The 18,905-nt window shown below is 43.9% G+C and overlaps 1 protein-coding gene across 2 annotated transcripts in view; it reads left to right on the forward strand.

Annotated features, from left to right (window-relative positions):
* The first annotated feature begins 16,912 nt into the window (after nt 1–16,912).
* Nucleotides 16,913–18,905, forward strand: part of NRP2 (neuropilin 2) — a 119,652-nt gene continuing 117,659 nt past the window's right edge. For both annotated transcript variants that reach the window (XM_052653887.1, XM_052653895.1), the window contains exon 1: nt 16,913–17,509. In XM_052653887.1, the coding sequence (XP_052509847.1) occupies nt 17,437–17,509 (73 nt within the window). In that variant the 5' untranslated portion in view covers nt 16,913–17,436. The remainder of the gene's footprint in view (nt 17,510–18,905) is intronic.

Here is an 18,905-nt window from a genome sequence, read left to right on the forward strand (position 1 = left end):
AGGAGCTTCTCTCAGCATTGCACCATTCCTTGTCATTCACCCAGGACCTCATATCACTGGTTACCGCTGCTGCTGCTGAGTCGCTTCAGTCGTGTCAGACTCTGTGCGACCCCATAGATGGCAGCCCACTAGGCTCCTCTGTCCCTGGGATTCTCCAGGCAAGAATACTGGAGCAGGTTGTCATTTCCTTCTCCAAAGCATGAAAGTGAAAAGTGAAAGGGAAGTCGCTCAGTCCTGCCCGACTCTTAGTGACCCCATGGACTGCAGTCCACTAGGCTCCTCTGTCCCTGGGATTTTCCAAGCAAGAGTACTGGAGTGGGGTGCCATTTCCTTGTGGTGCACATGGGCTTAGTTGCCTGGAGGTAGGTGGGATCTTCCTTTAAAGCAGCACTTTCTGTTTTACCATGCCCCCTCCTTGAGCTAATTTTTTTCAGTGATTTCTTTTCAGCCACAACAAAAAGGTATTTGAGGTATTTCTATTTTTGAGAATGTTACATGGGCTGTATATTGTCACCCTGCTTATTTAACTTGTATGCAGAGTACATCATGTGAAATGATAGACTGGATGAAGCACAAGCTGGAATCAAGATTGCAGGGAGAAATATCAATAACCTCAGATATGCAGATGATACCACCCTTATGACAGAAAGTGAAGAGGAACTAAAGAGCCTCTTGATGAAAGTAAAAGAGGAGAGTGAAAAAGCTGGATTAAAACTCAACATTCAAAAAGCTAAGACTGTGGCATCTGGTCCCATCACTTCATGGCAAATAGATGGGGAAACAAAGGAAAAAGTGAGAGACTTTATTTTGGGGGGAGCTCCAAAGTCACTGCAGATGGTGACCGCAGCCTTGAAATTAAAAGACACTTACTCCTTGGAAGAAAAGCTGGCAAACTCAGGTAGCATATTAAAAAGCAGAGAATCACTTTGCCAAAAAAAGTCCATATAGTCAAAAGTATGGTTTTTCCAGTAGTCATGTATGGGTGTGAGAGTTGGACTATAAGGAAAGTTGAGCACAGTAATTCTTCAATTGATGCTTTTAAACTGTGGTGTTGGAGAAGACTCTTGAGAGTCCCTTGGACTGCAAGGAGATCTAACCAATCCATCCTCAAGGAAACCAGTCCTGAATGTTCACTGGAAGGACTGATGCTGAAGCTGAAGCTCCAACACTTTGGCCACCTGATGCAAGGATCTGATTCATTGGAAAAGGCCCTGATGCTGGGAAAGACTGAAGGCAGGAGGAGAAGGGGACGACAGAGGATGAGATGGTTGGATGGCACCACCAACTTGATGGACATGAGTCTGAGCAAGCTCCAAGAGTTGGTGATGGACAGCTAAGCCTGACATGCTATAGTCCATGGGGTCACAAAGAGCTGGACATCACTGAGCGACTGAACTGAACTGAACTGAACGTGATGAATAGTGGCAACTTGTTCCCATTTAGACAGGTGTCGGTTTATTTAACCTAGTTTCCATCAGAACTAGTAGAAAAAAATGTAGTGGTTCTTTTCACCCAAGCACACCTGTCTGCTTGTTCCTGGAGCGATCTATCATACCAACAAGAGAAAAGTTATCATTTGGTGGGCATGTGTGTCTTACTATCCATGACTACCAGGTCTGGATCTTTCCTTGTCTTGCTCAAATCTAACTCTGTGTCATATATAGACTGAAGGACAAGTTGTCTCTTCTCATGACCCCAACTAGAGAGCAATTAGCTGCATTCATTTCCGTTCAGTCACTCAATCATGTCCAGTTCTTTGTGACCCCATGGACTGCAGCACGCCAGGCTTCTCTGTCCATCACCAACTCCTGGAGCATGCACAAACTCATGTCCGTTGAATCAGTGATGCCATCCAACCATCTCATCCTCTTTTGTCCCTTTCTCCTCCTGCCTTCAATGTTTCTCAGCATTAGGGTCTTTTCCAATGAGTCAGTTCTTTGCATCAAGTGGCCAAAGTATTAGAGCTTTGGCTTCAGCATCAGTCCTTCCAGTGACTATTCAGGACTGATTTCCTTTAGGATGGACTGGTTTGATCTCCTTGCAATCCAAGGGACTCTCAAGAGTCTTCTCCAACACCACAGTTCAAAAGCATTAATTCTTCAGTGCTCAGCTTTCCTTATGGTTCAACTCTCACATCCATACATGATTACTAGAAAAACCATAGCTTTGACTATACGGACCTTTGTTGACGAAGTGATCTCTCTGCTTTTTAATATGCTGTCTAGGTTTGTCGTAGCTTTTCTTCCAAGGAGTAAGTGTCTTTTAATTTCAAGACTGCAGTCACCATCTGCAGTGATTTTGGGGCCCCAAAAAATAAAGTCTCTCACTTTTTCCATTGTCTCCCCATCTATTTGCCATGAAGTAATGGGACCGGATGCCATGACCTTTGTTTTCTGAATGTTGAGTTTTAATCCAGCTTTTTCACTCTCCTCTTTTACTTTTATCAAGAGGCTCTTTAGTTCCTCTTCACTTCATCCAGCCCTGCATTTCGCATGATGTACTCTGCATGTAAGGAGAAGGTGATGGCACCCCACTCCAGAACTCTTGCCTGGAAAATCCCATGGACAGAGGCGCCTAGTAGGCTGAAGTCCATGGGGTTGAGAAGAGTCGGACACAACTGAGTGACTTCACTTTCACTTTTCACTTTCATGCATTGGAGAAGGAAATGGCAACCCACTCCAGTGTTCTTGCCTGGAGAATCCCAGGGATTGGGGGGAGCCTGGTGGGCTGCTGTCTATGGGGTCGCACAGAGTCAGACATGACTGAAGCGACTTAGCAGCAGCAGCAGCAACTCTGCATGTAAGTTAAATGAGCAAGGTGACAATATACAGCCTTGATGTATACCAATTAGATGCATTGGTGCTTAGTAAATGCTATTACATGGTGACATATTTTTACTACAGTGGTGGTAATTGTTTTGTTTTTTTAAAAAATCAACATCCTGGTGACAGACCCCAGTTTGGCCAGCTGATGCTGATTTGTGGTATGTTGCAAGATTTCTTTTGGAATCTATTCCCAAGCTCTTCTATAGACATGTGAATAAACAGACCATGTGGAGAGAGATGGGAAGGGCTGGCACTTGGACTCTTGAGTGTTGCCCTGTGGTGAAAGTACAGAGCTTGGTGTCAGAAGTTTAGAGTTTAACTTCCTGCTCAGCCAACAAGTCTTTGTGTGATAAATAGACTGGTATGCTATACCCGTAGGCAGAAAGACTGTCTACACAGCTCTGGTGCAGGGGGATCTGTTTATTTTGCAATTAGCAAAAAGGTAAAGGGTCTTGTCTGAAATGTTTAGGAAGGATCCCAGATAGTCCTTGACAGTCCTTCCGCCGACTGTTACTGTTGTCTTCCTCTTTAAACAACCCTCCTGCTACCACATTTTAAGAGAGTTTGAGAATTTTTTTTTCTTATCAACTCTAACAAATATTACAGAAGCATTAGCTCACATTAATTTTTTTAAATTGTTTTCCTTGAATCTGGGATTCCTCTGAATATATTCCCCTTGAACAAAAAGGATCAAAATACAGAAGCAATGGTAACAGTATTTCTCATGAAATCGCCCGGGTGAGTATTTTAAAAATAGCAGCAGAAGAGGCTTTGATTTCTTCCCATCATAATGTTGCAAAAGAGTCTAAATACAGCTTTGCATTTGTTTAACTGAAAGCTGCCATTTCTCCATGTCGGTTGGGTGTTACATCTCAAAATGATGAGCACAGTTAACTTCAGCTACTGTCATTGCTAAAATGATTCTATGAAAGATTCTACAAAGAGAAACTCTGTAAAAACTGGAATTACGTAGAGAAATATTTGGGATGGGTTTGCATTTGATATGACTTATATTTGGCAAAAACAAGAAAGGTGAATATATTGAACTTTCGAACCTGGGAAAATTTGTCATTAATTTCTGTTGTTCAGTAGCTGTCATATCCAACTCTTTGTGACCCCATGGACTGCACATGCCAGGCTTTCCTGTCCTCACTATTTCTTGGAGTTTGTTCAAACTCATGTCCATTGAGTCAGTGATGCCATCCAACCATCTCATCCCCTTCTCCTCCTGCATTCAATCTTTTCCAGCATCAGGGTCTTTTCTACTGAGTCGGCTCTTCCCATCAGGTGGCCAAAATATTGAAGATTCAGCAGCAGTCACTGAAGTGAATATTCAGGGTTGATTTCTTTTAGGATTGACTGGTCTAAACTCCTTGTTGTCCAAGGGACTCTCAAGAGTCTTCTCCAGCACCAGTTTGAAAGCATCAATTCTTTTGCACTCAGCCTTCTTTATGGTCCAACTCTCACATCCATGTGTTGGCAAAGTGAGGTCTCTGCTTTTTAATATACTGTCGAGGTTTGTCATAGCTTTTCTTCCCAAGAGTAAGTGTCTTTTAATTTTGCAGGAACCATCTACAGTGATTTTGGAGCCCAAGAAAATAAAGTCTGTCACTGTTTCCACTTTTTTAAATTTTTCATTAATCTATTTGTCATTAATAAATTTGTCTCATTAATAATGAGAGTAATAGCAACAACAATAACAATACAAATAAAGATTACCATAACATGATACAAAAGCTTTTCATGATTTTTACACATTTTTATCTAAACAGTAGTAGTTTCAGAACCTATTCCAAACAAATAGTTCCAGGTCAATCTACACTTACTGGGTTGGTCAACACTGGGACTCTTATTCACTTAAAAAATATAGACTTCCTTCAATTTAGTGTCTTCTTTTAGATTGTTCATAATATACTTTGATTCACAAAAATGTGATTTCCTACAAGCTAGCTCAAGAGCACATTTTTGCATGAGTCAAGTTGCCCCATGATAGGAACACAGCTCCATGGCCATCGTGTAGACCTGCACTGGGTAAGCAGCTGCAGTGTGACTGGGATGCCTGGATGCCGGTGTTTCTTCTTGGTACATGTGTGTCTGCTCTGCTTCAGGAAGGCAGTGGGGGATGGATACAGAATATTGAGTGTAGAAATCCTAAACTCTGAGTCAATTTGCCTAGCCACAGATTTTCAGGCAATTAGGTAAATGGACTTGAAAATTAACTCTTGGGCATGTGCAATGGGCCCTAAGCGGGTCTGTTGGTGCTTTCCTCTGTTAAGGATGATGTATCATTGATTCCTCAATGGGATCTCCTCGGTCTGGTTCTCCCATCCCAAAAGATGTCAACTAAGGTCCTAGGCAAGGAAGGATGGAAGAAGTGGGTCATCAATTTCTAATCAAATGCATAATCTTAAAAATTATTCTGAGACAGAAAAGCGTACTACTGAAGCCACAACTAAGGGGCGGTGGGGGCGGGGGGAATGTGTGTTAAAGTAAGTTTACTGCTGCTTTGAAAAAGGTGACGTAAATGAAGACTCGCAAGACTAGTTTTAGGAAGGCAGAATTATCTGAATCCCCAGGGACAAAAAAATAGAAAAACTTCCTCACTAATTCTTTTCTTTCTTTAAACATTCTAAAGGTTTATTGAATTACAGTTTTAAGTAAGAAGGCAGTTTGCCCTATTTGGGAGAAGAACTTGTTAAGCTCTTTAAAAAAAAAAATTGTAACAGTTTCTGAGAATTCCAAAAGAAGGCAATTTCTAGCACCATAAGCAGAGAAGGCAATGGCACCCCACTCCAGTACTCTTGCCTGGAAAATCCCATAGAGGAGCCTGGTAGGCTGAAGTCCATGGGGTCGCTAAGAGTCGGACACGACTGAGCGACTTCACTTTGACTTTTCACTTTCATGCACTGGAGAAGGAAATGGCAACCCACTCCAGTGTTCTTGCCTGGAGAATCCCAAGGATGGGGGAGCCTGATGGGCTGCCATCTATGGGGTCACACAGAGTCGAACACAACTGAATTGACTTAACAGCAGCAGCAGCGGCACCATAAGAGCAATGTAATTTTGAATTTGGTTCACAAGGTTGGCATTTTGAAAAAATATAATACATTATATTGACACTTTGGTAAGTTATTTGGTAATTTGTGCTGCTGTTTTTAAGACCCAGTGCATAAATATCGCATTTCCATTAATTCAAAAAGCATTTATCTAGTACCATTTATATGCCCGAAACTGGGTTAAACACTGGGATTCTCTGATGAACAATATTACTATTTATTCAACAAGTAAAATTAAGCAAGAACTCTGTTCCATTGGAGGCTTGCTATAAAAATTAAACAGAATCACAGAATTTGAGAGCTTGAAAATATGTTAGAGATCACCTAATCCACTGAAACCCACAGAAAGTAATATATTTTTACATGTGACCCAGAACACGTGTGTGTTTATATGTGTAAGCAATATATACATAAGTGGAAACAACTGTTTCATGAAACAATATACACTTATTTTATTCTGATCTATTGCATTTTTAAAATGTTGATCACAAATTCTAAGTTGATTTCAAAACCCACTAACAGATCTCAACCTGGACTTTGAAATGCACCAGTGTAGCAAAACTCCTTATCTTAAAGATGAGCAATTAAGCCTGAGTTAGGTTATTAGCCAACGATAGTATTGGTTAATGGAAAGACTAACTTAGATTCCCTGTCCGATGTTTACTAGTCTCTATCACATTATCTTATTTTGTTTTTCTCTTAGAACTCCCTATCATCACTTGAAATGACCTCGCTCCTTGTTGACTTGGGTTTTATCTGTCTCCCCTACTAGGAAGTAAAGCACCTGAGAGTAGTTGCCTTAACTGATGTAGTCACCATTATTCCAACCATGCAGGGCTCAGCATATAGTACCTGTTCAATAAATATACTTTTACTCCATGAAGCCTCTAAACTGGACCCTGCTTTAGATTCACCTGAATATTTGGTAAAGTCATTATTTTGGAATAATAACATGTTCTAATAAGTGAGGAAACAGAATCACAGAGAAATGAAATGATTTGACATAAAGCATCCACATGGCATCAACAAGAAAGCAAGAACAAGAAACTAGGTCTCCTGACCCACTTCAGAGCCCTTCGTTTCCTCTGACATGTCTGTCAACCTACATTGCTAATCCAATTATTAAGTTTATTAGACTGACTTGCCCTTGAATACTCCTCACCCCCAAAGTGCAACTTTTCCATTTTCCAAGGGCTAAGGGAGCTCAGTGTTGGAGAAGATGAGGTCTGTGAAAATAATGTCAGTCGGGTATAGCAACAGGAAAACATGCTTCCAAACGTGTTGAAAGGTCAAAAATTACATTTCCTTCTTCTAAATTATGATCAAATCAAATGGGAAATCAAGTGCAAAGTGTTTTTACATCCTAGATCCTAGCCAAATTCTAACAAAGAGACAAACTTGCTTTGTCATTTAACTTTGGGGGGTGTGCTTGTGTGAAGGGAAGCAAATTGCTTCTGGTCAGAGAGGTTTTTATTTGGCAAAGTTTCCAGTATGACTTTTCAAAGTTGTTAGAAACTAAACTCCAGGACTCCATGTCAAAGAAAAACAGAATGAGAGAGAGAGAAAGATAGAGGGCTGAAGAGAGCTTCTGACTTTAGGCTACAGATGAAAGCCCAACAACCACTGCAAAACAACCACTTTTGAAATGATCATTTTGCAACTCACTCCAACACATCAAACTCCGTTGCCCACTTGACTCAGCCCAGCTTCATCTGGCATAGGGTTAAGGAGCTCCCCATGGCAAGTGCATGCCAGGCTTTCTCAGAATTACCCCAGCAATCCCCAAGTGTCCCCTGTCCATGCTGGGTCTTCGGTAAATCCAAGAATCTAACATCAGAGGTGAGTGAGTGAGAACAAGTGCCTTTCATCCTAAAAGGAAAGTTTCCACTGGATTTTAATGAGTGACATTGGGTGTAGAGTTTGGGACAGCCTGGGAATACTTTATCTTCTGAATCAGACTCAGCAAATAAATACAGGATGCCAGGCACTCCATGCTTTATCCAGTGACCCTAGACCAGGGTTTTGATAAGTTTTTGTTGCCTATCTTAATGTTAGGGAGGGGAAGTTTGGAAATTAAATGAAAAGTGATCAAATTTATTGTGCTCTAGAATCAACTTTCCATTTCATATTATCCTAGCATAAATTTTGCCCCTGCATTCCAATCACAATGAAAAACATCAGGGTACAGAACTCCCAAGAGGGCTGGTTTCTGCTTAATGTACCTAGAGGGAAGAGCCTAGAAAACATTAAAGCAGTAGCTAGGAGCTTTAATGAAGTTAACCTGCTGAAACCAGGGGAAGTTTGCCTTAACTACACCTGAAAGCACTTTGATTATGGCATTGGCTTCAAAAGAAACGTGGTCCCTCATTTCTGAGCTCTGTTGCATTGAGAAATAAAATGGCACCTTTACATTCAGGCTAATTTCGCTGCCTCGCTGAGAGCTGAAAGCATGCTGAGGATGGAATGGATGCGGGATGGCCCTCCCACCCCCATCCCCCACATCATAAGTCCAAATGGACGAGGGGTGGAGCTCTGTACCCTTAATTTTGGAACAGGTCGTAAGAATGGAAAGTCCCGCATGAAAAATGCCTTCCGGTTCAGATAAAGATAACCTTCCGCTTTCTGCTCAAGTTGAGCTAATCGGGTTCTACAGGTTGGCTTCAAAGAATTTTTTTTTTTTTTTTCAAATAATCCCTAGCCTTTATAAATTTCGCCTCTCTCAACATATAAGCTCCCTTTAGCTTTTTAATATTACAACTTCCTTTTATTTTGTGATGTTTTGAATTGTTAATTTCAGCTTTCTTTTTCATTTTTCTCTTCTGATCTCTCTCCTAAATTCCTTTCCTTCCACATATTTTCCTCTTGGATTTTAGCTCTGCATTTTCTCCTATTGTTTCCTTTTCTGGTCACAGCTGCCCCCTAATGGTTTTCAAGATCATTACTGCTTAGGCTAGGAGAGACAGACAGGGAAGGGAAAAGGGCTGGAAAAAGGGAGCTGAAGAAAAATATAAAATATGTTTTTCCTTTAAACTCGGAACATAGTCTCAGGATCTCTGGAAGGATACCCAAAACCCGTATCAATGGGGAGATGAATTGGAAAGGTGAACTGCAAAACTGAGAGACATTCAATGAAACTTAAGTTTTCATTGAACACTTTTGCTTGGAATTTTTAAAATGATGTCCATTTATTACCTACTCTCTTTTTTAAATTTAGAAAATAAATAGAATTCAAGTCTGGAGATAGAAAAGGAGACAGCCTGTACAATTTATCTTGGTGCCTGCAGAAAGCAAGCATCAATCCAAGGTCCTCCCCATCCAGAAACTCAGTTGATTGGCAGCTCAGTAAACTGCGTAGGAGTAAATATGAAGGAAGAGAGTGGGAACAAATGACTCTGGTGGGTGTGAATTAACCCACTCCGGAGTATCCTCAATAGCCAAAGGTCAGCTCCCTGACTCTTGCCTTTCCATCAGGGCTTTCACCGTCAAATTAGCAACTATTGCCATCATAATGTAACAAGCACTTGACAGTGTAGATGTCTAATTAAGGCACTGTAAGTCACAGGTTGGGCTTCCAGGGTGACTCAGCAATAAAGAATCCACTTGCCAGTGCAGGAGCTTTGGGTTCAATCCCCATGTCAGGAAGATCCCCAGGAGAAGGAAATGGCTACCCACTCCAGTATCCTTGCCTGGAAAATTCCATGGACAGAGGAGCCTGGCAGTCACTAAAAGAGCTGGACAGGACTCAGCAAGTAAACAATAACAAAGTTACAGGTTACAAATCTGAAAACAGCAATAAATAACAACAAAACCCCTTACAAATCAGTGGGGGTTTGAGAGGATATATACACATGTGAAGGAAGGAAAAGGAATACATCTCATGGATGGAAGATACACATTTCCAGGAATTTTAGTCTATGAGTTTAGTGAGAGAATGGGAATCTTCAGCTTAAAATAAGATTTTCCTGAATGGTAGAAATTTCATATCATAATCCCCAAATTACCCATCACATCACCTAAAAATGCCATGAAGTTATAAATAAGTTCTTGGCCTAATCATCAAGTGGAATCTGTATTTTTTTTTTTTTTTTAGGAACTAGGAAAGGTCTTTGTCCAAAAATCCAAAAATATCTCTTCTGAAAGCCCTACCAAGATACCTAACATACTTACTATTACTTACGCCTTGGGAAAAGGTACCAAATGAAATGGGCTTCCCAGGTGGCTTAGTGGGAAAAAATTCCCTGCCAGCAGAGGAGACATAAGAGACACGGTTCAATTCCTGGGTCGGTCGGGAAGATACCCTGGAGAAGGGCATGGCAACCCACTTCAGTATTCTGGCCTGGAGAATCCTGTGGACAGAGGAGCCTGGCAGGCTACAGTCCATAGAGTTGCAAAGAGTAGGACATGACTGAAGCAACTTAGCATGCACGCACCCAGTGAAATGTTGGGTAAATATTTCATATAACATCTTGTAGGAAAACCCAAATGAATTTTTTGGCCCATCTCAATACTATGAAAATGGAATATCCAGTTAAGCCTCATCCATGCATTTATATTTTCTTGGGGGATAAAGGATTATCAATTTTAATAACTGATCATGGCTATGAAATTAAGACTAAAACTAGCTTTTAATTCACAAATGTGGATGGAGTCCTGGAAGAGCCCAAGCCAAATTAAAAAAACTGAAAAAGGGTGGATGTCATGGAAGAATATTGATTTGAATGACTTTTCCTCCTACATGTGAGGAAATTGGTTCCAAATTGGTTATCAGACTTTTCAAGGACACCAAAGAGCAGTGGAGAACGAAAGTCCATCTGCTCTAACCTCAGGTTTCTGCTGCCCTAACCTGCTTCGTGCCACTGAGGGCTTGAGTTGAGGCCAAGAGCCCAGAGCACTGTGAAAGGATTCCTGGTCACTGCTCTGGAAAAACTGTCCAAGAAAGCAGAGAAGGAGCACAGGGTGATAGACAGTAATATAAGCCAGCCCTTTTCTTCCTCAACAGGTAGAAACCAAACATTTTCAAATGTTTCCTATGCTGATACTGGGATTCCCTTTTGGATGAACAAGTCGAGGGAGCCTCGGAGGCTAACAAGGGGGTGAATTTCTAGGGCTTCTATGGGAAATGTTCAGCTCTGGTCTTTTGATTATCTAAACCTGAGTGGATGTATTTGTTTAATAGCCTTAACATTATGCAGAATCTCTTTTTTTTTTTTTTTTTGAGGGACTAGGAAATTAGAATTTTTAAATAAAATTAAATACAACTTAAAATTCTATTATCAGTCACACTAGGCATATTTTAAATGCCTAATGTTGTTGTTCAGTCATTCAGTCATGTCTGATTCTTTGTGACCCTGTGAACTGCAGCATGCCAGGCTTCCCTGTCCTTCACCGTCTCATGTAGCTTGCTCAAACACGTCTGTTGAGTAGGTGATGCCATCCACCCATTTCATCCTCTGTCATCCCCTTCTCCTCCTGCCTTCAAACTTTCCTAGTATCAGGGTCTTTTCCAATGAGTCAGTTTTTCGCATCAGGTGGCCAAAGTATTGGAGCTTCAGCTTCAGCATCAGTCCTTTCAATGAATATTCAGGACTGATTTTCCTTAGGATTAACTGGTTTGATCTCCTTGCAGGCAAAGGACTCTCGAGAGCCTTTTCCAAGACCACAGTTCAAAAGCATCATTTCTTGGCACTCAGGCTTCTTTATGCTCCAGCTCTTACATCCATATATGACTATGGAAAAAAACGTAGCTTTGACTAGACGGACCTTTGTCAGCAATATCTCTGCATTTTAATAAGCTGTCTGGGTTGGTGATAGCTTTTCTTCCAAGGAGCAAGCATCTTTTAATTTCAAGGCTGCAGTCACCATCTGCAGTAATTTTGGAGCCCAAGAAAATAAAGTCTGTCACTGTTTCTATTGTTTCCCCATCTATGCCATGAAGTGCCTAACAGCTACGTGTAAAACATTGTTACCTTTTTCATTGCAGAAGGTTGTACTGGAGAACATGGCTTTTATAAAAATATTTGGCTGTGCCAGGTCTTAGTTGCAGCATGCTGGATCCTGGATCTTCACTGTGGCGTGTGGGACCTTTAGTTGAGGAATGTGGAATCTAGTTCCCAGACCAGGGATTGAACTCATGCCCCCTGCACTGGGAGCCACAGCGTCTTAGTCACTGGACTGCAAAGCAAGTGTCTGGAGAATGCTGCTTTAAAGTGAAGGATTGATGGAGTCCTTTTTGAGAGTGATGCCTCCAATGGATAAAAATGAGTGTATCAGAGGGGGAGTAGACCCATGTTTAAACCACAGAGTAGCGAGAGCAATACAACTTCTTTAGTTTTCTTTGCCAAAGATTCTGGAGATGTTTGAATGAATTTTGCACATTTCACTTGGGTTTTTTTTTCTTCTTCTTCTTTTCATTCATAAGTCTCCCTTCTACCTGATCTAGTGTCTATGTCTGAGAAAGAGATGAGAGACCCATACAGTAGAGTGAAGGAGATCTCAATGCTTTATGGAAATCTGTGAGGATTCTGGAAACGCACCAAAATAATATCAAATAGTAACTCCACGGTAGTGTTCAAATGTATTAACTAAAGAAGAATGTTGATTGTTTAAAGAGTGAATAGTAAAAAAAAAAAAAAAAACTTATTGACCAGAAACCCAGACTTCAGCTTCAAACAAAAGAGAGAATAAAAAATGAAGACCTATTACATTTTAACTGAAGCTTTGCCTCTGAGACAGATGCAGCTAAACATTAACTAGGGCAGTGTGGTGAATTACAGATTAAGACTCAATTATGTCTCCCATCTCCGCCTTCTGGGGTGAGAGCTTGTCGATGTCAGGGCTCAGATAAGGGGAAGCACCGTGTGACAGGTGGCATTTACTGTGGAAGCTTGAAACTTCTGGAACTCTTAGATCCTGTGTTCCCAGGAGACAGGACCCCAATGTCTTACTTGCTTGCACACCTCCTGCAGAGTCATGCTTCCATGAGCATTTAATAAGTACAATACAATGAACACAGATGGAAAACTATACCTGAAACAAACCTCTAGTAACAACCAATGGTTCAGTGGGTGGGTGGTGAAAGGGCTGGATCCAGCTCCATAAACCCCACCAGCTGGCACTTTAAACATGTTGCAAATCCCTTGCACCCATGAGGTGAGGTTTGGTGTTTTCAAAAGGCTCTTTGCTATTGCTACTAAATAAATGTCATAAGGCAAAGCTGGAAATACCACCACTCTGGCATTTTTAAGGAATATGTTCTTGGGGACTTTCCCCAGAAACTTGAATCACCCGCTTCTATCTGAAAACTGCCTGGAGAGGAAATGTGAAGAAATAAATACCTGCCCAGGTCCTTCGATGGAAGTGCATATAACTAAGATAAGTGCAAACACAGTGTCTCAGAACAGAGCTCCTCAATTCTGATCTGATGAATATTTACGTAGAATCACCTAAAACATGGGTTTAAAAAGCAGATTCCCAGATGTAAGGAATCTGATCTGCAGGAATATGGTGCCCAGGGATCTGAATTTTTTAACACTCACCCTAGGTGATTCGGATGTAACCTTGGGTTGGGACTATCGAACAGGAAACACCCATCTCTCCTTAGGGGTGTGGCTGCTACAGCTTTCTCTTCCAAACTTTTACAAACCTGTTTTTTGTTCCCCACATCCCTTCCTGTTAAAGGAATGGAATGTGGGATGGGATTATCTATTATTATTCCACGGTTAAGGATAAGGATGTAAAAGGTCCTAGGTGAGTCACTGATCCTACCAAGAATCTCGACTTCACTAGTTAGCTGTTTTCTAGTCAGCTTACTGTTTCTGTTAACTAGTACATTGTTTCTGTAAATGCCACTAGTCTTTAGTAGGCTAGCTTCTCTATGACAGGGGTCCCCAACCTCCGGGATCTAATGCCTGGTGATCTGAGGTGGAGCTGACGTAATAATAACAGCAACAGTGTACAATAAAAGTAATGCACTTGAGTCATCCTGGGACCAACCCCTCTCGGTCCATGGAAAACTCGTCCATGGAACCAGTCCCTAGCGCCAAAAAAGTTGGAGACTGATGCTCTATGGGGCTCACAAGAGTGAGAGATGTGGACTCACAAAATAATGAAAAGCATGGTGCCTGCCTCACCCCTGCACCTCTGGTCAAAACCAAACCAACTGCAGCCAAACCCCTGAGATTCCAGTCCAGACAAAAACTGGGGCTGGCAGGTCTGAGCCAGTCCTGGTCTGGAGAATTTCCCTAAAGACTGGATTTCAGAGGGCACTGGTAGGATTTGTTTTTTGTTCCCAAGAGTCCTAGGAAGTCTTGAATCAAAGCAATTCTGAGTCCTCCCTGAGTCCATAGGCTCTTGTTCACAGTGTACTGGTGAGGTCTGGTCTCATCCTGAATCTCCCCTGGTCTGATAAAGGGCTGTGGGCTCCTGGAAGTCTCATAAAAGCACGACCAGAAGAGCTACTGCAGGTACTGTTACAATTATTTATTGAGTGCTGCCCCCTAGAGGATTAAAAATGGCCTGGCTGTGCTGGGAGTCCCCAGGGCTCTGAACCAAAGACTCACCCTCTCTACCCAGCAGAAGGAAGTCAAGACTTGACTCAAGTGGACCGATTAGAAGTCCTGGAACACTTTCTGAGGACTCCCAGAAAGTGAGTTAGCTCCTTCTTAATGATACCTCTGTAAAATTAAAATCCATGACTGGAAATCAAGTCCAGACACAGAACACTGAGACTGACCCTTCTCCCTGCCACACCAGACCCTCAAAGCAGCCTCATGGGGACCTTCAGCCCTGAGACCCTAACAGCAGAAGTCCAGAATTTCACTCTTACGGTTTCCCAATGGGCTTCAGTTTACTTTTACTTTCTGTCTCCCCTTCATCTGAACTCTGGCTATAATGTTCTCAGAATTCTTCCCTGTTGAGCACTTGCTAGGTTGGTTGGTAGGGGGACATGATTCTAAGTGACTTTCGTTATTGGGCCTCTGCCACTGTAGATAATGTCCCTAGGTTAGTAACTTGGCAATGACAGAAGCTGAGATCTCAAATTGAGGTTCAAACTCCAGACTGCCTCTTTACTTCATTAAACACTGGGGGAGCAGTGGTCTTTCTTTACAATTGACATTTAAACAGGAAAAAATTGTAAATTTGGAGTTTTCAATAATATGGATGTGCTCTTAAGGCCAGGAAGAAAGGAGGGAAAGAAGGAAGGGGAGAGAAGGGGGAAAAAAAGGAAAGGAATGAGAGGTAGGCTTTGGGCCAGTCTGGGGATATGCACATTGGAAGAACTCACCAGGCCTCGGTTAAATGCCCTTTCACGCCAGGCGTCTGAGATTAACAGTGTGATAGGCAGCCTGTGCGTTTACACAGCACGGTAAGTCCTTGCACGGCCTGGCGCAACTATTTGCAAATGACTTCTGATTCAATTTTGTTTTGGTTATCTCAGCGTAAATAACAGTTAAGTGGGAGCTACAGATTTTTCAGACACTAAAAGTGATAAACAAAGCTAATGGCAAGTCCAGATAAGGAGGAAAACCACCCAGAAGAATCCACCAGCACAGGCAAAGAAATAAATGGAATAGTCAGATGTGTGTGTGTTTCTTGTCACCAAAACTTTATTTTTCTTAATCTGTGGAGTGGCAGAAAAGGTATACGCAGAGTGTTTAGACTGTTTCTGTTAGAGTCTTTATGATACTGTAGTAATAGGTGCCTAGTGAAGCAAGACAGTTTGGAACCCACAAAGACATCCTTCGAAACAAAAACGCAAGTGTTTTCCCGACTGTTAGCTCGAGGCTCCCTCTAAACAGTTTTCACGCCTCCATTTAAAAAATAGTTGGCATAATGCTGTTTTCTTTCCTCGGCGGTGTGACCACATTACCATCGGGAAAATGTGAAGAGAAGTAGTTTCTGTAGCATTTTGAGAAGTCTTCCTACCTGGACATTTTTGGAAGGTTGGCGGAATCCAATTTAATTACCTGAAAAATTGCTTTGAAGAACGTCTTTCCTCTTCTGATAGTTACAAGTTAGGGACGCAGGAAAAACTAAACCCTCACGCAGAGAAGAGAGGAGTATGTTTGGGACACAACAAAGGATCTGAGTAGTAAACGCAAGGAGTGTTTGGGGTTTGATTCAGCCAGGGCTGAGCGTGTGTGTCGCCGCCACGCACTGCTGCCGGCGCGAACGCATGGCTGAGCTGCTGCCGGGTTCCCTGCTCCAAACACCGGACGCCACCCAACTCCTCTTGTAACGCCATTGCGCGTGGCATTGTGCTGGGCTCTACGTGTGTGGCACCGGAGTCGGGGAATCGGGGGCGGGGGGACAAGAATTTCCTCCGTTTCCCGCGGAGTCTCCCTCGAACGGGGGCCAAGTGGCCAAGGGCAGCGCGCCCGGGAGGTGCCCGGGGGCGCTCCTTCTGCAGGGCATTACGCACGGGCGGCCTGGCGAAACCCGGCCGAGGAGGTGCCAGGGTGGCGGGAGGTGCTGGGGGGAGATGGGTGGCTTGAGCGGGGAGCTGCCTTAACTTTGATCCGGCCGCTGCCGGGGGATAACCGCCGCCGCCCCGCCCGAGCTGGGTGCCGCGGCACTCGCCTCTGCGCCGCGCGTCTCCGCGGCTGCCTCTTTAATCAGGAACACAGAAGGGGCGGGCCCTGAGCCGGCGCGTAATCGGATAGCTCTGCCGCGGCTCTGACATCCACATGCTGCTCGGCCTGAAAAGGCAGCGGGGGGAGCCGGAGGGGAAGCAGAGAACGCGAGCTAGGCACCAGCCCGCAGCCGCCCGCAGCACATCTTCAGACGCGCAGACACTCTGCCGGGCGCTGGGCGAGGTGGAGGTGAGGGCGGGCGCGGGCGAACTCGGAGAGGGGCTCGCTCACTCCCAGGCGATCCCAGCCGCCGCCGCCGCCGCACCACCACCACCAGCAGGCACAGCAGCCGCAGCCGCAGCAGCAGCAGCTTCCTTCCTCAGACTCCCCTCGCGAGGCTGGCCAAGCGGGTGTAGCCGTTAGGGGAGGCTCCCGCTAGGGGAACCCGGCGAGGGCAAGAGCTTGGGCGGCCGCCTCGCGCTCGGGCCGTCCGGCGGTCTGTGCCTCCGCCCGCGTGCCGGTCCCCAGTGCCGAGGGATGTATGTCAGTGTACGCCTCTGAGATCACACAGCTGCCTGGGGGCCGTGTGATGCCCAAGGCAAGTCTTGGCTTGTATTTTTATTCTTTTTTTTTTTTTTTACGCTTGGCTAACGGGAAATACTCGGGATGTTGTAGGATAAAGGAAATGATACTTTGAGGAACTGGAGAGGACATAGATGCGTTTTGTTTTTAAGAGAGGAAATCCATCCTCTCTTCCCGGCTTGCCCCCTCTTTGCTGATTTCAAGAGCTACCCTCCTCTGGTGAGGTGGGGACCCAGCAAGAAGAAAGGTGACGACAGGCCGCCAGGACTCAGAAGGGAAACACTGACCGGTAGGAACCTTTGCAGAGGACACTAAGGAAGAACACAAGGGAGCGAAAAACACAAAGACTTACCATTAAACAAGAAATCTATAAAAACAGCTCTGGAGAAAACCTTCTCCAACATGGATATGTTTCCTCTCACCTGGATTTTCCTAGCTCTCTACTTTTCAGGACATGAAGTGAGAGGCCAAGCAGGTAAGCCCCCCGAAAGTTTTTTTTTTTTTTTAATTCATTTCAGCGTGCCTTTACCTTTAAAAACAACTGCTAACGCAGGGGGCCACACGCAATGGCAAGAGAAGGAGGATCGCTCAATACTGAATAATTCAGAGAGAGATCCCAGTCGGCCCTCCCTATACCACCACCGCTGCTAAAACCCAACTTTTCTTTCCTGCTAGGAGTATGTGACTATGTGTGTGTTTTGAAACATAGACAGAATTTGGCGGTGTTCAGATGTCACATATGGACTGAATCAAAGGTTTAAAAATACTACAAAGCCTTTGCATTACAGTTTTGGGGAATTTTTTTTCCCCTGTCTTGAAGCAGAACACATCTCCCATGAGTTTCTTCAACCTAGCCAGCGAAATATAAATCATTTGCATTCCCTCCACTTAGCTACATTGAGCAATGCTAACTGAAGGGCTTGGGAAATACAAGAATCTAGTTTGGGTTTTCCAATGCTGTGGCTTCTTTGCAGAATGTGTGGATGAGCCTCCGAATCATTGGGCTCAGGCTGATGGAGCAAGTTGTCTCGTGGCTCGGCTCCGGGCTGGGCGCTGCTGCCAACGGAGGCGGTTGGTCACCCAGTTCTTTTTCCTGCCTCCATATATTTTCTGGGGGAAGTAAATCATATGTTCTTTTTAAAACTAGTATTAGATAAAACAAACTGCGTGGCCCTCAAAGGTCTCTCACTCTTGTGAAGTGGTTAGAAACTTTTGGGTAGAATTTGTTCTCAACCACTGCCAGAAAGGGTGTGTGGACAGACTGCAGAGATAAGCACTGCAAGGCCCAGAATGGTCTGGGGCAAGTATTTGGCGGGTGGGGGGAATGGAGGCTGGCCAGGGGCACTGCTCTTTAAGAGAAGGGCTCTCTGGTTCCAGAAAATCTAGTGGGGCACCGTCTTGCTTCCCCACACCACTCTCTCCGGGCTGAGCCTCTCTCCCCTCTGACAAGAGTCTCTGGAATCTGACAAAACTCTTAAAAGCTGCTACAGGTGACTGAGAGAGGGGAAAGCATCCCTGGAGGAAATGGAGAAAAGAGGAGAAAAACGCTTGCTGGAGTGCCCTTACCCGGAGGCACGTCTAAGGCTGCCACCGCAGCGGTAGCACAAACCCCTGGCAGCCTCCCGGGTCTTTCCATCACAGCGGGTTAGTGGATCCTGCGGGAGCTGGGGACTCTGATTCTCACTCGCCAACACAGGCACGCGCCCCACTTGAAGCTTGGGTGTTTATTTGAGGGAAAGAAAGACGTGAACGCCCTTACTCTCCAGACACACACGTTTGCTGCTTTTTTCTCTTCCATAACTGGTCTTCAGAGCAGCTGCAAATCGTATGAAAGAGATGGGTGCAGGTCCCACTTGGGGAAATTTCCTGTG

The sequence above is a fragment of the Budorcas taxicolor genome, chromosome 2 (genome assembly GCF_023091745.1).
Source record: "Budorcas taxicolor isolate Tak-1 chromosome 2, Takin1.1, whole genome shotgun sequence".
Taxonomy (NCBI): domain Eukaryota; kingdom Metazoa; phylum Chordata; class Mammalia; order Artiodactyla; family Bovidae; genus Budorcas; species Budorcas taxicolor.